At 39.9% G+C, this 18,284-nt stretch overlaps 1 protein-coding gene across 10 annotated transcripts in view; it reads right to left on the bottom strand.

Annotated features, from left to right (window-relative positions):
- The window catches only part of si:dkeyp-120h9.1 (Y+L amino acid transporter 2-like), a 158,172-nt gene that overhangs the window by 4,057 nt on the left and 135,831 nt on the right, over positions 1–18,284 (bottom strand). For all 10 annotated transcript variants that reach the window (XM_059653405.1, XM_059653404.1, XM_048555870.2 and 7 more), the window contains 5 exons: positions 16,899–17,022; positions 14,289–14,392; positions 7,841–7,937; positions 6,484–6,633; positions 2,250–2,433 (listed from right to left, as the gene is read on the bottom strand). In XM_059653405.1, the coding sequence (XP_059509388.1) occupies positions 2,250–2,433; positions 6,484–6,633; positions 7,841–7,937; positions 14,289–14,392; positions 16,899–17,022 (659 nt within the window). The remainder of the gene's footprint in view (positions 1–2,249; positions 2,434–6,483; positions 6,634–7,840; positions 7,938–14,288; positions 14,393–16,898; positions 17,023–18,284) is intronic.

Here is an 18,284-nt window from a genome sequence, read left to right as displayed (position 1 = left end):
AGTGGGAACAATAAAGATTGGGAGCTTTGAAAAATCAGCTAAGAGTCTAACATAAACCAATTTTATCCATTCAATATTTGCAGAATAATAATATTGATGAAAAATGAAAATAACATTGGAACCATTTTCACTTAGGATTATTATTGTGAAAAGTCAGCCACCCACTTGCAATGTTAACGTATGTGTATCAGGTTCATATTTAACAACAAAAGAACATCAAATAACAAGGGATGGGAGAGAGAGAGAGGGGGTGAGAGCGAATCTGTGCTCTTTCAACAAACTTAGCTGCAATTCAGTCACGATGATCTGAGAAAAAATAATTCTGGCTATATCACCACCAAGCCTAAAAGTCCATAGTTACATGGGATTCAGGATATCGACACAATCCATGAACAATTGATGGATAATAGCTGATCTGATTGTATTATCAGAGCTCAGGAAAAGATGAACATGAGTTACAGCAAGACAATGATAATAGCTCAATTAGATTAAACAGCAGCAATGAAGGTCAATAACAATGTACATTCACCTACCATTTTAGTGCAGTAAGAAAAACATCCTACAAGGTAGTTCTGTTATAACATGTGTTTTGTTGATTAGCTGTAATGCAATTTATGAATAGTGGATGCTATTTGGATAACGCAAACTTTCTGCTGTACAGGTATAGCAATTTCCCTATAATACAATTTTGTATATTGTGAGGTCACACAAGAATGCAACAATCAGAAAACTACCTATACTTGCTTTACAGAAGCATCATCAAATAGCATTTATCCACTTAGTGAGATATCAGGGCATGTGATCAACAACTTGTTAAAGAGGCATGTTTTAATGAGCTTCATAAAAAGTGAGAAAGGTAGGAGGTTGGGAGGCTTAGTGGGGAATTTCAGAGCTTGGGACTGAAATGGGCAAGAATAGGAAAGCAATTAAAATTAGATGTGCGTCCGGGACCAGAGTTGGAGGAGCAAAACTACGTAGATGAATTGCAGGCCTGCAACTGGGAAGGGATTTGAAAGTATGGAGGAGTATTTTAGAATTGAGGCATTGTTTGACCAGGAGCCAATATAGCTTGAAGTGCAGATGGGTGGATGGTTGAAAGGGAAATCAAAAGAGAAATCCAGGCAGCATCTGCAGAGAAAGAAAGAGTTAATGTTTTAAGGCTGTATATTTGACTTGAAACATTCTCTCTGTTTCACTGTCCATAAAAGCTGACAGACCTATTGAGTTACTCTTCTTATTTCAAATTTCCGGCATCTCCAGTATATTTCTTTTATTTGGATAGTTGAATGGGATTTTGTAAAAGTTAGGATACAAGCAGCAGGTAAACTTAAGTTGTTGAATATGTATAATCAGAGACTGGTCAGGAGAATATTAATACAATCAAATCTAGGGATAATAGATATGGAGCAAAATTAGATCTATATCCTCTAGAGTTTAGATGAATGAGAGATGATCTTTTTGAAAATCGTAAGCTCTTTAGATGACTTGAGAGGATAGATCCCAAGAGGGGCTTTCCCCTGGCTTGGCAATCCAGAACTAGAGAGCATAGTCTTATAATAAGGACCATTTAGGGTTGTGATGGGAATAAGTGTCTTCTGTCAGAGCATTATGAATCTTTAGGATTCTGCACTCCAGAGAAGTATTGTTAAGTATATTCAAGATTAGAATTGGTAGATCCTTGGACACTAATTGACATATAGGGAGTTGGGTGGGCTAGTGTGGGTCAAACACAATCTTAAAGACAGAACAGACTCACATGATCTTACAGTCTATTCCTGATCATAATTATGTTCTATGAAGACAGTTTCAGCAGATGGACTTGCGAAGGGTTTATCTATAGATTTTTAGAATCGCAGTGTTGCTTGACCAGGAGCCAATGTAGGTTGAAGTGTAGATGGGTGGATGGTTAAATGGGAAATAAAAAAAGAAAATGCTAGAGAAACCCAGGCAGCATCTGCAGAGAGAGAAACAGAGTTAACCCCCAAACATCTCAAAAACACAGACAAATGCAACTTTTTAAAAAAGCAATTATGCATAAAAAAGATCAACCATGTCATTGACCTGAGTTGCAACATACAAACCCCAGTTAATGATACAAACACTACATACTTTCCAGTTGCTCCACTACATAAGCTATGTAACACAAGTTACAGACTTACTCATAAACCACTTTCTTCCCATAATGTTATAGTGGATATGGCAGACATAAGCCTTTATACCAAAAAGCAGTAGGTATCTATAGAACTTACATAACAGTTTTTCAAGGCACTTGGGTCGTTTCTCAATGGGGAGGTATACGCAGAAAAAGTAAACTGGAGCTCCTGACAGTGCGACTGCAATCCCAATTAGGGAATTAATGGTGTCACTGTAGAGGGGCATCAGCACGAGAAACAAGCTGCACAAGCAGTACACAATGGGAAAAAACAAGCTGAGCTGGAAAAAATAACAAGCAATAAAATTATAAATTATTGGTAGAGTTTTGTAGAGATGCACAATATATATTGTTGTGATATTACAATTCTATCAAGTAGGGCTATGTACTAGCTTTTTCAAATTAAAAAACAAATCAAATAATTTCACTTGTACCACTCTTCACCCCATCAATTTCAAAAGGTCCTTTCATTTAAATTACCTATAAGTTGGGAAATTTCTCATGTCATTCCCTTATTAAGGAGAGAGGTACAAATGAGTGAATTATAGACCAGTTACCCCAACATTTGTTGTCAGCAGGGTATCACTACAGCCTATAATTAACGAGAAGATGGCTGCAAATTTTATAGCTGTTTGACTTTGTAACAGGTAGGTCAGGCCCAACGAACCTAACTGAATTTCTTGAAGAAATGACTGAAGTATTAGACAGGCGATCATTTATAGATGTTATTTATACAGACTGCCAAACAGCGCTCAATAAAGTCCCTCATAAAAGACAGAAGCCAAATTATTGATTTGGTTAGGAAATTAACCAAAAAGCAGGAGATATAATGAGTAGGAATAATGAGCAGATACTCTAATTTACAGTTTGGATCTAGTGGTGTCTGACAGGGATTAGTACTGGGGATTCAACTACTCACTGGACTCATTAATGACTTGCAAGATAAAATAAGAAACAGGAAATGTTGGAGAAATTCAGCAGGTTTGGTTGCATCTATAGAGTGAGAAGCAGAGTTAGTATTCAGAACCCAAAATGATTTTGAAACTAAAGCCAGCTGGAAAAAAGCTTCAGCATCCCAATATCAAGGCTGGAGCACTTTTAACTACTTTCAGCCTTAAGGGTCAATTTAAAGAACCTTGTCAGCATTTTTCTGACATCACATTATCAGAAATGCCAGTATGTAGCACAGGAGATCTGTCCTCCAGAGACAGTTTAGATGCTTCAAAATTAATACAACCACAACCATTTATAGCTTTCCTCTACAATAAGATCAGGCATAGACTGTTCAACAAGGTTTTCAGTGTCCAGCACACATTTCCAATTCCTCAGATAATTAGCTGGTTCATTCCGATATGCAACAAAGCCCGGACAACATTCATTTCTTGCCTGACAAGAAACAAACATTTGCAACACACAAACTAGAAAAGGCAGCTACTTTGTTATCTTTTTCAAAACAATTTCTTACAATAATATGTTCTGGAACCCAACCAGGCGGCAAGCTAACATGGGCCTGATAACGTGTATGAAGTCACAATTAACTAATGGCCTCATAATGAAGGATCCATTGGCTAAGAATGATCACTTTTAAATTTTATATTCAGTTTCATGGTGAAAAATGTGGATCCAAAACTAGTGTCTTAAACTTGATTAGAAGATGATTACAAGTCTGTGAAGTGAGTTGGCCAAAGAGGAATTGGAAAACAGGTTAATTTAACAGCTAGGAACAGATATAGGCCACTTGGCTCTCAAACCTACACCTCCAGGCATTAAGATCATGACCACTCTGAAGCAACTTCAACTCCACTTTCCTGCCTTTCATCCATAATGCTAGAGTCCGTTGTAGATCAAACCCTCTCTAACTCAACCTTCAAAATATTGTATGCATGTACTGCTTTCTATTGGTTAGAATTACAGACATGAATGCTCTTAGAATGGAAATTGCTCCTTATCTCCATCTTAAACTGGAGACCCATATTTTTAAACTTTTTAGATTTTCACATAAGAGACATTTTCTTAGCATCTAACCTAAAAAAGCACCCTCAGAATTTTATATGTTTCAACAATTTCACCCCCTATTCTAAACTTCGATGAGCCAGACCTGCCTACATTCCCTGCCCACAAGACAATCTCGATATCCTAGTAATCAGCCTACTGAATCTTTTCTGAACTGCTTCCAAACCAAGTATATCCTTCCTTAGGTGACCAAAAACAGTCAACACTACCCTATATATGGTCTTATCCCTGTACAGTTGCAGCTAGACTTCCTTATTTATATAATCCAATCACTGACAATAAAAGCTAACATTACTCTTGGTTTCCTGATTAAACTGTATTTGCATGATTACTTTTTGTTATGCATAACAAAGACACCCAGGTCACACTATCACAGAAATCTACAATCTCTCTCCCCAATTTTATAATATGCCCTTTTCAAATTAATGTCAAAGTGCACAACATCACAATTTTCCCTATGGTATGCCATCTCTTATCTACATTACTTTGCAGACTCTTTATGTCCTCCTCATACCTTCCTTTCCTACTTATTTTCATGTTGCAGAATACATAAAAAAGCATCCCAAGAACTGAAGTAAAGCAGGAGGCAAAAGGTGAGGAACTTAAAACAGAGACTAATTGTAGAAAAAAAGTACTAGGAGAACCAGTAAGACTATAGGTGACAAGTTAGATTTACAGGTTGAATTAGGTGGATTGGCCATGCTAAATTGTCCCACACTGTCCAGGGATGTGCAGACTATGTGGATTAGCCATGGGAAATGTAGGGTTAAAAGGATAGGGCAGAAGGCTGGGTCTGGGTTGGGGATGGTGTTGAAGAGAGGTGGTGTGGACCTGATGGGCTGAATGGCCTGCTTCCACACTGTAGGGATTCTATAAATCTAAGATCCCTGTAACTGAGAGCCGACATCCTAGGGTTAGCAAAGAAGTGGCTGCAAGAAGGTTGATACATTGTTTGTATTCTTCCAGAATTTTCCAGAAAGATTGGAATAATCACAAATGTAATTCATGAAAATGCTAAAATCTGTTTTTCAGGAAAGAGTAACAGAATATAGAAAATCACAATATACAGTCAGGCAGAGTCAACAAGGCGGTTTTAGGAAGGTGTTTGACATTTTTTCTAGAGGTCTTTGAGAATATGACGCGCTGGGTGGATAAAGGGTAATCTGTCACTGGAACATATTTGATTTCCAAATGGCACTCAATGAGGTGCCATTTAAAAGAAGAACCACACAAGTTATGAGCTCATGATTTTGAGGCAATATATTAACATGAATTAGCAAACAAGGAAGAAATGGAAATTTAGGGTAAATGGACAAATATGGATCAGTACTAGTGTATTTACAATCTGTATTAATGACTTAAGAACCTAACCATATTTCAGTCAATATTTCTGATAACAGAAATAGGAGAACAGGCTGTGATGAGGATACAGCAAAGTGAGGTTAAGGCCATAATCATATCAGCCACGGTCTTACTGAATGACAGAGAAGGTTCAAGACAGTGAATGACCAGCTCCTACTCCTCATGATCTTATTAAGTGCAAGACATTAACCAAATCATCCAATAAGTATGGGCTTAGCTACCTCCCCTTGATACTTAAGTCACACTGCCAACATGGGGTTCCCCATCACCCCCATCTCAAGGCCTATGCTGTCCAGAATGATAAATACTGCAGTGATTACAGCCATTGGGAGGCTGGATGTTCTCCGGCTAGTAATTCACCTCTTGAATCATTCACCCACAGGATATATCAATGATTGAATACTCTCTACTTGTCTGAATGTAACAAACGAGTAAAAAATAAATTTTCTTCAGGCTAGTATAGTTATGTCCATTAACAGACCCTCAGCTGAGGATTGAACACTGATCATACTTGGGAACAATACCTCTTCCTGCAGTTACAATATAATATTAACAGTATTGATGATCAGACCATCTATTAGATGGTCACAATGTAACGCTACTATAATCAGTTGCAGACATTACCCTGCTCAATTCCGGTGCAACATAATAGTAACATTGAATAAATGTCTGGACAGTTACAATGTAACATTGATAGTACTTTGGAGCAGCTCTGTGCCACACTCTTGCATGGAGCTTTTTACACAACTAGAAACTTTTCAGAGACTTAAACAGATAAACAGTGATGACAAGAAGTCAATGATTTGACCATGTTTTTCTCCAACCAACATTGTCAGACCTGCTGAGCGGATCAGTATTTTCTGTTTTTATTTCAGATTTACATCATCCAAAGCATTTTGCTTTTAAAAGAGATTTTTAAAAAGTCAGTCAGTGTCATTTTAAGTAATGCTTCTTACCTTTACAGGTCTTGGCAGATCAGGGAACTTCCACCTCAGATAAATCTGACTTGCAACTGATAGGCCAATAAAGAGCCAATAGTTAAAACTGAAGTAATTAATGAGGTTGTAAATATCTTCCACACAGAGAAAGATTAAAGCCATCCCTCCCTAGATAACAAAACAAAAGCCATGACAGTCAATATAAAAAAAAGAGTGAAAACCATTTCAATTAGATTTCTATGGTTTAGAAAGGTAATTTTTTTGATATTTGTACAGCATACTACACAATAAAGCTCATGGACAAAACGAAGGGAACTCAGACAGTCTGACAGTGTGTACTGATTTTTATTTGTGGACTTGTTAGCATATAACCTGTTCTACGAAGATGAGCACTAATTGCCGATTCACTTGGAAGTTAAAACAATATGTAACCAGAAGTGTGTTAAAGGGGAAAGGGGAGTGTGTTCAAAAGAATGCTCAAATGTTTTTCAGATATCTTCCAAACTGCAAAGAGTGAGATCCACAGCAACAGAAGTGTGCACTTGCAATCCGCCTCCTGCTGTCATTCCCAACTCAACAAAAGTGTCAGAATAAATGCTGAGGAGAGGCCGGAGTCCATCCCAGAGAGGAGGACAACTTTGCCTACAGTGCATAGCTGGTCAGAGAGTGGCACAGACAGAAATCTGGAGCACGTTCCAATGCTCAGTTGAGGTGAAATGTTGGGGAGAAAATATGAAAAAGAATATAAACGTAAGGGCGTGAGTCCACCCACCAATCTTTCTGTTATCAAGCTTATAGGTTCAAACAAATAAAAGGCCTAAACTTAACAAGCATGAAACTTCGACTTGCTGCAAGACTCATGTCTGCATTACGCTGGACAATTATTGATGATGTAAAGGAAAGCCTCCGTTATCGATAGCATGAGTGGGCCTGTCTTATTGACATCTCAATAGGAACAGCAGTTGACTTCACAGCAGATTTCTAACAGGAGTTTCTATTTTCCCTCAGGACTTTCAACCTGTGTCCCTCTCAGACAACATAGCAGGAAACCCAAGTTTGGTTTCTGCCGTTTTTGCATTCCTTCAGAGTTTAATCAACTCCAAGAAAATCTAGGTTCAAAACCTTTACTGTGAAAACTCCACAGCATTAAAATCAGAGAGGGCAGCTAGACAGCTTCTATGGTTTTTGAGCCTGTATCCCTTTGAACAAGATAGTAAGGACAAGAGCTTTGATTTACTCAACCTCAGTTTTGTTATGGTCATTCTATCTTTTAAGAGTGCCACATTTAACACATAGAAGTCTTCAAATAAGTTTCACTGACATTTTTTAATATTATCAAAACATAGTAATAAAAATAATTCTTAATTTTACTTACATTAAAACACAGGGCTGGAATCGGGGTATACCTTAGAACATGGATCATACAGAGAACACTGGGTAGATGGCCTTCACGTGAAGCGACAAAGTAAAGCCTACAGTACAAGTGGACATAAGGGGTGTGAAAATGTTACCAACACAGACAACATTACAACATAGCGAGTTTTGAGAAGATTTGTAGCTCAGGTTGAGGTTCTGGATGTAAGTTTGCTCGCTGAGCTGGAAGGTTCGTTTTCAGACGTTTCGTCACCATTCTTGGTAACATCATCAGTGAGCCTCCGGTGAAGTGCTGGTGTTATGTCCCACTTTCTATTTATCTGCTTAGGTTTCCTTGGGTTAATGTCATTTCCTGTTCTTTTTCTCAGAGGGTGGTAGACGGACTCCAAATCAATGTGTTTGTTGATGGAGTTCTGATTGGAATGCCATGCTTCTAGGAATTCTCGTGCATGTTTCTGTTTGGCTTGTCCTAGGATGCATGTGTTGTCCCAATCAAAGTGGTGTCCTTCCTCGTCTGTATGTAAGGATACTAGTGATAGTGGGTCATGTCTTTTTGTGGCTAGTTGATGTTCATGTATCCTGGTGGCTAGCTTTCTGCCTGTTTGTCCAATGTAGTGTTTGTCACAGTTCTTGCAAGGTATTTTGTAAATGATGTTCATTTTGCTTGTTGTCTGTATAGAGTCTTTTAAGTTCATTAGTTGCTGTTTTAGTGTGTTGGTGGGTTTGTGGGCTACCGTGATGCCAAGAGGTCTGAGTAGTCTGGTAGTCATTTCCGAAATGTCTATGATGTAGGGGAGAGTGGTTATGGTTTCTGGGCACGTTTTGTCTGTTTGTTTGGGTTTGTTGCTGAGAAATGCCGATTTACCAGGATGTTACCTGGATTGGAATGTATTAACCATAAGGAGAGGTTGGACAACTATGCATTGTTTTCACTAGGGCAGAGCATCCAAAGATGAATGGCAACCTGATAGAAGTATAAAAAATTAAGAAGGACATGGATAAGGTGGACAATCAGTCTTATTCCAGGGTGGAAATGTCAAACATTAGGTGGCATAAGTTAAAGGTGAATGGGGGTAAGTTTAAAGGAGATGTGTGAGGCAAAGTTTTTTTTACACAGAAGATGGTAGGCTCCTGGAACATGCTGCTTGGGGAGGTGAAAGCAGATATGATAGCAAAATTGAAGAGACATTTGGACAGATACATGAACAGGCAGTGAATAGAGGGATAAAGATCACATGCAGGCAGATGGGATTAATTTAGAATAGTATCATTGTCATCACATGCACGGAGGGCTGAAGGACCTATTCCTGAACTGTACTGTAAGTCAGACAGTATTTCTAAGATACTTTGCAAATAACTGTAAATAAAACCATCAAATCTAGATGAACAAACACCGATGGTGTCCAAAAACTGATCACTAAAAAATGTTTACAAAAAGAATTATTGTCTTGGTTGTGAAGTTGCTGTATCAACACAGTGGAGTGCCCTGTAGTTATATGCCATGCACACCCTTGGTTTCCCACACTCCTTATTGTCACAGAAATCTTTCATCTCATCAACCCAGGTCAGAAAGTTCATAGTGGTGCATTTCTACGCAAAACCTCCATTTTAAGTGCTTCTCCAGTGATCGAAAGTGAATACATGTTTTGTTTTAAACAAAAACAGAAACTGCTGGAGAAATTCAGCACATCTAGTAGCCTCTGTGGAGATGAAGTTAACATTTCAAATCCAGTGACCCTTCTTCAGAAGTGATTTAAGGCAGGAAAAGGTGTTATTTACGTTGATGATCACGGGTGAAGGGTGAAAGGGAGTGAGTGGACAGGTAGAGACAGAACCCAGAAAGACAAAAGGCAAGTGAGGCATATAAAAGGGATGGTTAATAATATGCCAGTGTTTTTATTTTTGTGTCTTCTTCGAAGCACCAAACAGCTTCAATGTGCTTACCTAAGATTTAGGCTTGATTGTTGTCAATCTTCATTTAGTTACACTATAGGTACTGCAAATAACATCTCAGTGCCTTTTCTGCAAACCAGCAAGATTCAAAATCCGGCTTGGTTTTGAGATTGTTGCACTTGACCGATTTTTTTTAAACAAAGTAGCCTTTCTCTAAGAAAGGCGATGCAGGGATCTCAAACTCTCCAGTCAAACAGTACAACTCCTGAGCCCTGTTGTTAAGGACTAAATGGGCAGCATTTTCTACTCCATTAAGCAGCGTGGGCGACAGCAATAATATTCAGAAAGCATGGAAAAAAAAATAAGTTTCTCAACATTGAGAAAAATGTTTCTGATTTTCCCTTTAAAGTTTAAATGGTGAGTTCACAATCTCGTTAGATATTGTTAGATAAGTTGTCAGCTTATTTAAAATGCATTTTCCATCTCATTATTAGCTAATTTCAGTTTATTTCTATGCAGCACCCAATTCTCCCCCTCCTTCCCTGAGAAACTGTACAGTGCCATTCCCAATATGAAAGAGTGAAGTCAGTGGCAGCAACTCCCTGCTTACTTCTTCAGGCCTTTTGCGACTGTGTTTTCACAACCATTTCTCTTCACCCTCCACTCTTTATCTACTCAGTTAGGCATTGCCCAGCCACCAGCATCCCCACATCATCATGGCTACTTTGGCCCAACTCTCATATCACCTCTGCCAGGTCACTTTGTCCACAAGGACACATACATTCCATTAACATATACATAACATCTTTTACTATGCTTTGTTTACTTTCTTGACACTCATTTGCTTCGCTCTTACCAGGAGGCTGCCAAATCTCTCTGGCTAACATTGATTTTATTAAAGAGGAAGAACTAGGTAGCTTTTTACAGTTCAAAAGTCCAGGGGCAGACATGTTGCTTCATTACATTGTACTATATCAATGTCACAGCTACAGCATGTACCAGCCACTTATGTAGCAAATACTTTGTGAAAATGGGCTTGTCTGAAGCTCCTGGCACAGGAGTTCTCGTGGGTCAATGGGGGACTATGATCACTCAGGGGTACTGCCAGGTTCAGTCAAGGCGTTGGAAAAATCTCAGACAAGGCAGGGCTGGCAACTGTTAGTCTGGCACTTGGCCCTACCAGAGTCTGGGATTGGGCCACTGTCAGATCAGATGGTCAAGTGCATCTCGTCCAGGCTACCATTTACATCAGGCATGGTGCTATGAAGGCACCAGTCCAGGGGCTGAGTTGTTCTCTATCAGGGCTATCCTCACATGTCAGTCTGGAAAGGGGAGTGGACCACAGTCAGTCTTGAGGGGCTTTGGTATCACCAATCAGTGAGCTGAGAGAGGAAGCCATGGAGTCCTGTGGAAAAGAGGAATCAGAAATCTGGGTACAGCGTTCACATAACTGGGTCACTGAGGGAATGATGATAGTGAAAAGTGACAATTCTTGTTAGAAAGTTGGGATCTCAGAGCATAGGCGTGAAGATTGGGGAGAGGTGTCTTCACAGATGTCAATCACTTTGGCCTCAATATGTGGAGAGCGTATGGCCAACATGGGCATGGCAATTTACAAAGCCACAGGGTCTAGGCCCGAAACGTCAGCTTTTGTGCTCCTAAGATGCTGCTTTGCCTGCTGTGTTCACCCAGCCCCACACTTTGTTATCTTGGATTCTCCAGCATCTGCAGTTCCCAACATCTCAGGTCAGGAGTAGATTGGTTTTACTAACAGTTGTATAAAGGGGATGAATGGAAACAGAGTGAAGCTGAAAGGCCATTCCTTTTTTCCTGCAGAATTAACATTATAAATTAGAGCCATTACATACTTTGCATCAACCAACCCATTGTCGAGTCAGATGCACAAAGTCATGCAGAGGCAAATTCAAAACTCTCACTTGTGTTTGCCAATTGTGTATCATTTTTCATACCTGATACCAGAAGACACAGCTTCAGAGCTGCCAATTTCTCACTGTGAATTGTAACTATGTAAAGTGAGGTCTGTAATGCTCAAGAATGGACCTTTTTGGTAGCATTCCCTCCCCAGGTGCCTGAATTTTGTTTCCCCAGTGTAGAGGTAGCACTTTCAATCTGCAACATACATCTGGATAAAGGTCCACAGCTCAGAGCTCCACATCAAGGCATGATATTGGCCTCCTTGTAAAGCTTCTACAGGGCTGTTAAAACAACACAGCGCTTCATAATAATTGATGTAGAGGATCAGGAGTAGAATTACTGATATGCTGTTCAATTCTCGGAGATTAGCAGGTCACACATCTGAGTCAGAACCTACAGTTGGAGCATTCCCCACGGCCTTGTTGGAAAATCAGACAAAAGAGAACAATTCCACTGTTGTGACCAAACCAGTTTCTAGTGCACTGTACAGCCTCCAGAACAAGAAACAGCAGATGAAGATCCCACCAGGAGGCAGAGAGTGACCATAGCCCGAACCTACCAGGCCTTCTGAAGATGAGATTTTGAAACCTTGACTGCTCCGGTAGGGAATGCAGTTCAGTCGAAAAAGGCCGTGTAATACATTGTGTCCTTCACAACTGGAGCGGGTAAAACAGTGATGGTTGCAGAGAATATAGTGGATTGAGAATCCTCCTCCTCCTCCAAGGATGAGGACCAGATTGGATATCTAACATGCCACAATAGAGCTATGGTCTGCTGAATGCAAGAAGTCAGACTGAACCTAACTGAACCCTGCTTCCAGGTTGAATGTGCTGGGTCTGCATTTCCTTTCTTATGTAACTTCTTTAGGTTATATGGCAAGCAGCCCCTGGTCAGTCAACAGTACATAGTGACCTGTTTATTTCTGCACCCCTTGAACTTTTCTGTTGATTGATAAATGCTCACTTACCTATGTGATTCTATGCAGATCATCTTTGGCTTATCTCATTGTCAAGAATCTGCATTTTACAAGCCCTACTTCACCATTCAACAGAGAGCAGAGTCAAGGAGACAGGGCAGTAACATTGTACGGTCTGGAAGTTAGATGGTTTTCAATGTTTCCATCATTTCCACAGTATAGTCCCTCAGGAAGGGCAGGGTAAGTGCAATCCTGAAGCATCTCCCTTTCACTCTTCCCTCATTGGTTGGCCCTCAACTTTGCTTAGACTGTTAAATTGCCTAGATAATCCTGTAGAACAGTGCTTAGACTGAGAGAGCAGCGCTTTGTACAGCTTATCTTGGCAGGTCAATGTATTAGAAGACAGATTGGAGATGGGAACTTCCCATTGTAGAAAGGCAATGTGCTATCATGAAAAGCTGAAAGATAGAATGAAACACTGCTTGCAGAAATCTGTAGAATGATCACGGATTCTGTGTTGTTACTCATAAGGTGGGTGTTTTACATGTAACCTGTGCAGGTCAGGTCCTACAACTATCCCTGCACATTGCTGTCAGTCTCAGTGTTGTCAACATTGAAGTACAACACCTTGGCTGCAGTCAACAATCCAACAGTTAAGAAGTTGATTGCTTGTGAGATATGAGCTATGTTCGGTAGTTACTTCTTTCATCCTTGGGATGTCTGAAGACTTGCTCATATCTCAAATGGGTGTGACTTCACCAGATCTGACAAGTGTAAGTGAACATTAATTTCAAAAAATATAGGTTTATTTAGAATGAAATAAGTGTCACCCGTACCAGTTAGGTGCTGTCAGTAATTTTTTAAAATCTTTTTTCCACTCCGATTACATCAAAATGTTGTCCTGGGCTCTGCAACTGGGATGAAGGGAATCTGCTCTGTAACTGGCCCTCTCAACCTGGGTATGTGGCTGTTTGTATCCAGGGGCAATTGGGCCTAGACAGCCAAAGCCTACCGAGATTGTCTTTGCCCAGGTGCTCTCCTTGGCTTGGATTTCTGTAGATTCTGGAATCACAGTGAGGGGGGAGAGGGAGAGGAAGGCATCTTTGGAATGTCCTGAGAGGAATATTTTAGGGTAATATTTGTTTTCCCTCCTCCCTATGAATGCCTACTAGCACCACAATTTCACCTTGAGAAGAAGGGGCATCTGGGGTGAAGCTGAGGTTTTATTTTTCTTCACCTTAACACTGATGCTGAGCCATCACAGGCTAGAGATGGAGTGATGGTCTGTGTGCATACCTGCAGGAACTGAGTGGACCAGACATGGCTTTCCATGGCAGCCATTCCAGATGTCTACAGGCAGGAGACATCATGGTACCGATAATGTTGGTGGGCACTTACCTTTGCAGCGCGCTGCAGGGTGTTCACCTTCTTTTGACCCTGCTTAGCACTGTGTTTGATCCTGGGCCAGCACTTCCTACCTTACAACAGACACTTTCTGTAAAATGTGTTTTGAGACACCTCTGAGGTCATCAAAGACATGACATAAATGCAAGTCTTATTTTCCCTTTGACTCACCAATAATCGAGTATTTATTTTATGTAAAGTTTCCAAACAAGTGAAGATAACAACCTCTTATCTCTCAGGTTATGCAGTTTGCAGTCCATTGCCCATTACCCTAACTAAACTCAATGAACTTCAGAATTACCTGGAGGATGCGATGATGGATGAATTGAGGCCACCATAACAGGAAATTGCCACTGACAGTGGTATGAGCCACTTTACATAACCCAGAACTTGGTCTGCAAACGTCTGAAGAAACATTGTCATCAATAATTCAGAATTTCATCTTCTGCTTGCAAAATTCAAGTAGTAAAAACATTTCACTGGCTTTCATTGGAATTACAATCTTAACACATCTTCTAGTGACGGTTATTCATTTAACTAGTTAAAAACTGTCTATTAGGTAATTAGATCGAACTAAAATTATATATTTGTGCAAAATAAAACATCCAACATAATAAGCTCATGCAAGAATACAAGTAAATAATATAACTTCATTTAGTAATAGAACATCAGTGGGTTGTGTCAGATCTTAGGATATAAAACTTCTGAAACAACTCAAGTGAGGAGTTTGGATAACAGTTTAAGGATCATTGCTCACAAACCAAGTAGAACTAATTACTTAAATCTTCGGTGCTGACGTCATTTCTTCATTGGGGTTACTCTCATCAGAAATGAGCAGTGCGGAAACTAATGAATCACTAGGCACCCTTATAACACAGATTCATAGATTCATACATACTCCTAATTAACGAATTAAAAAACCTGTCAGTCCTCAGAGATTCAATAGCAGCATATTCTGAATAAAGGCTGAAGAAAGCCTATGAAAGTTTAAAGGGGAGATGACGTGAGTACACGATTCATACTGTATGCTATAATAAATCCAACAGAAGATAATTAATGCTATTCTGGTATATATATATATGTTTTACTGTTACTTTCTAGCTGAATTATCATTTGGTTTTCAATTTATTATGGTTGCACACCATCAGCTTCACAAATTAAATTGATTGCGTAGTACGGTTACAGAACAGATGGAGGCCATGCCGACCATCATGTTAGTGCCAGCTGTCTACAAGAGCAACTTTGTTAGTCCCACTGTCCCACCCATCCCACAACTGCTGCAAGCTGTCTGTTCAGCTGCTTCTCCAATTGTGTTTTGAAAGCCATGATTGAACTAGTCTTCACTACAGTACCATCTACGTTCTTAAAACAGAACCGCAGAATCCCTGGGAACAGGCCATTCAGCCCATGAAGTCCACACTGACCCTCTGAACAGCATCCCACCCACACCCACTCCTTACCCTGTCCCGGTTACACTGCATTTCCCATGGCTAATCCACCTGTTCGTGGACACTACAGGCAATTTAGCATGGCCAATCCACCTGACCTGCACATCTTTAGACTGCAGGAGGAAACTGCAGCACACAGAGAAAACCCACGTAGACACAGGGAGAATGTGCAAACTGCACACAGACAGTCGTCTGAGGGTGGAATTAAACCCTGGCACAGTGATGCAGCAGTGCTACCCACTGTGCTGCAACTTTGTGTCAATGGAAACATTTTCTTTCTATTAACTTGATCTAGACCAGTCCTGACTTTGAACATGTCTAAAAAAATGTCCTTTTTAAGCAGAACATGTAGACCCAGCTTTTCCAAACTACTAACGTAACACTGAGTCCCTCATTCCTGGAGTCATCTTCATAAATCCTTTCTGCACTGTCCCTGAAGCCTTTGCATCCTTGATATAGTCCACGGCCCAGAATTAGACATGATTAGTTGAATTTCACAACTTTGCTTCCTTTTCAAGCAACAGGACTATTGTTGGATTGCAAATCTAATTACTGACCTTTCAAGCAACAGGACTATTGTTGGGTTGCAAATCTAATTACTGACCTTCAAAGTAGTTCTGTACCTGCTTTTAGGCTTCTTAATCAATAGGAAGGCAGCGTGCTGTGGCCATTTTGTCAGAGGACAAATAATTAAAAGTGCCACAGCATGCTTGAGAATCTAACCAAGACTTGAATTTTTGATGGTTGAAGTATCCACAGGAAGGATGAAGGGACATCAGAAAGCTGGCACCTGGCTCTGTCATCCTGGAAGACCACTTACTGATGTCAAAGAGTATCTCTAGATGAGACAGTTACGGATAATGGTAATTGTAACTTTAAACCATCCAATGCTCCTTTGACAGCAACGTCCAAACCTGCAAACTATAACACTTGGAAGGACAAAGAGTGTGGGGACACCAACAGCTGCAAGTTCCCCTCTGAGCCATATTCGATCTGACTTGGAACTGTATCACCATTCCTTCACTGTCACTTAGCAGAAATCCTGGAACTCCCTTCCTAACAGCATCTTTGGTGACTCAGGCCCCAGGACTGTAGTTATGCAATAAGACAATTCACCACCACCTTCTTCAAAGCAATTAGAGATGGCAATGACCCAACTAGCAGTGCCGACATTTCATGTGCAAACATAAAAAATTGTTCAATGTACACCTACAGGTAGGGTTCTGAACAAAACTGAATATAACAGGTTGGAGATGCAGAGTTCTCAGGGCACACTTGAATTGCAGAGTTTCTGCTTAAATAACATGGAACCCTGATTTACAATGGAAACAATCAGCAACACACAAGGAAGCTCAGTACTTTAAGGGAGGAAAATGTAGGCAAGTTTTAACATGTGTAAAGTGTGTCCCAAAAATGTTCATTGAAGGCATATTTCAATCGCAAAACTTTGCATGATGACTTACCACAGCCACGGCATCACTGTGGAGGATGGTGGGGATATCCAGGACAGCATAATAAGCCACATTTGTTAGGATGTAGATACCGGTTACAAGAGGCATAGAAATGGCTATAGCTAAGGGTAGATTCCTGTCACAGAGCAAACAATATCATTGTCAAATAAACAAATGCAAAAAATGGCTCATTTACCATAATTCACTCTCTTTTATGATAGCTTCAACAATCCAATCTAAAGTCATTGTAGATTTTATTGTTTATAACCTTTCTGGAATGAGCAACTGTTTTGTGGAATTGGTGGTTCCTGCTTGAAACATTGTCTCCAGCAGCCCTATTTTATTATTTAAGCCTCCTGCCACAATGCTAAATGTCCCTAGTCACCCCCAATGACAACTACCTTGGTTTGTGACACTACTACTGCAATAAGTCAGGTACTGGAGTGCAGCAGAGTGCTATGAATTCATTGAGTAAGGAGAATCTTATTCTGTTTCTAAAATCTAACTTTGCTTTTATTTCACATTTAACATTTAAAAGTAATTTTTCATTTAAATTCTAAATTTCATCAAGGATTTAGCAGGGATATACAAGCTACTTGAGGTGCTGCAGTGTAATATCACAGAATTTACATTCCAGACTCCCAGGTTAATGCCCAGGGGACATGGGTTCAAGTCTTCTGAAGGTAGTCCAAATAGGGAAGCCGTACTAGATCTTGTACTGGGGAATGAGTCTGGTCAAGTGATCGAAGTTTGAGTGGGGTAGCATTTTGGGAACAGTGATCATAATTCCATTAGTTTTAAGATAATTATGAAAACGATCATCAGGTGAAAATGCTAAACTTGGGTAAGGCTAATTACAACAGCAATAGGCAGATCTAGAATAATTGGATGGGGGGGAGAAACACAGTTGGTTGAGGGCAAATCTATATCTGACATATGGGAGTCTTTTAAAAGCCGGTTGACTGGAATCAGGACCAGCATGTTCCTGTGAAGATGAAAGGTAATGATGGCAAGATTCATGAACCCTGGATGACAAAGGTGTTGTAAATTTAGTTAAAAAGACAAAGGCAGCATATGTAAAGTTTAGGAAACAGAAATCAAACAAGACCTTTGAAGAGTATAAAGGAAGCAGAAATGAACTTAAAACACAAGTTAGGAGGGCTAGAAGGGGACCAAGATATATCCTTGGCAATTAGGATTAAGGAGAATCCTAAAGCATATTAGGGCAAGAAAGTAACTACATAAAGGGTAGGTCCACTAAACGATAAAGGGGGGAATTTGCATATTGAGCCATAGGAAGTGATTAAGGTGCTTAATGAAGAGACTTGTCAAACTATAGCCTGACTTAGTCATGTTACCAAAAATTGTACCTTGCAATGTGCTAGACATTACCAAGCC

Source organism: Stegostoma tigrinum, chromosome 2, assembly GCF_030684315.1.
Source record: "Stegostoma tigrinum isolate sSteTig4 chromosome 2, sSteTig4.hap1, whole genome shotgun sequence".
Classification (NCBI taxonomy): domain Eukaryota; kingdom Metazoa; phylum Chordata; class Chondrichthyes; order Orectolobiformes; family Stegostomatidae; genus Stegostoma; species Stegostoma tigrinum.
This window is presented reverse-complemented; position numbering and strand designations above follow the sequence as displayed.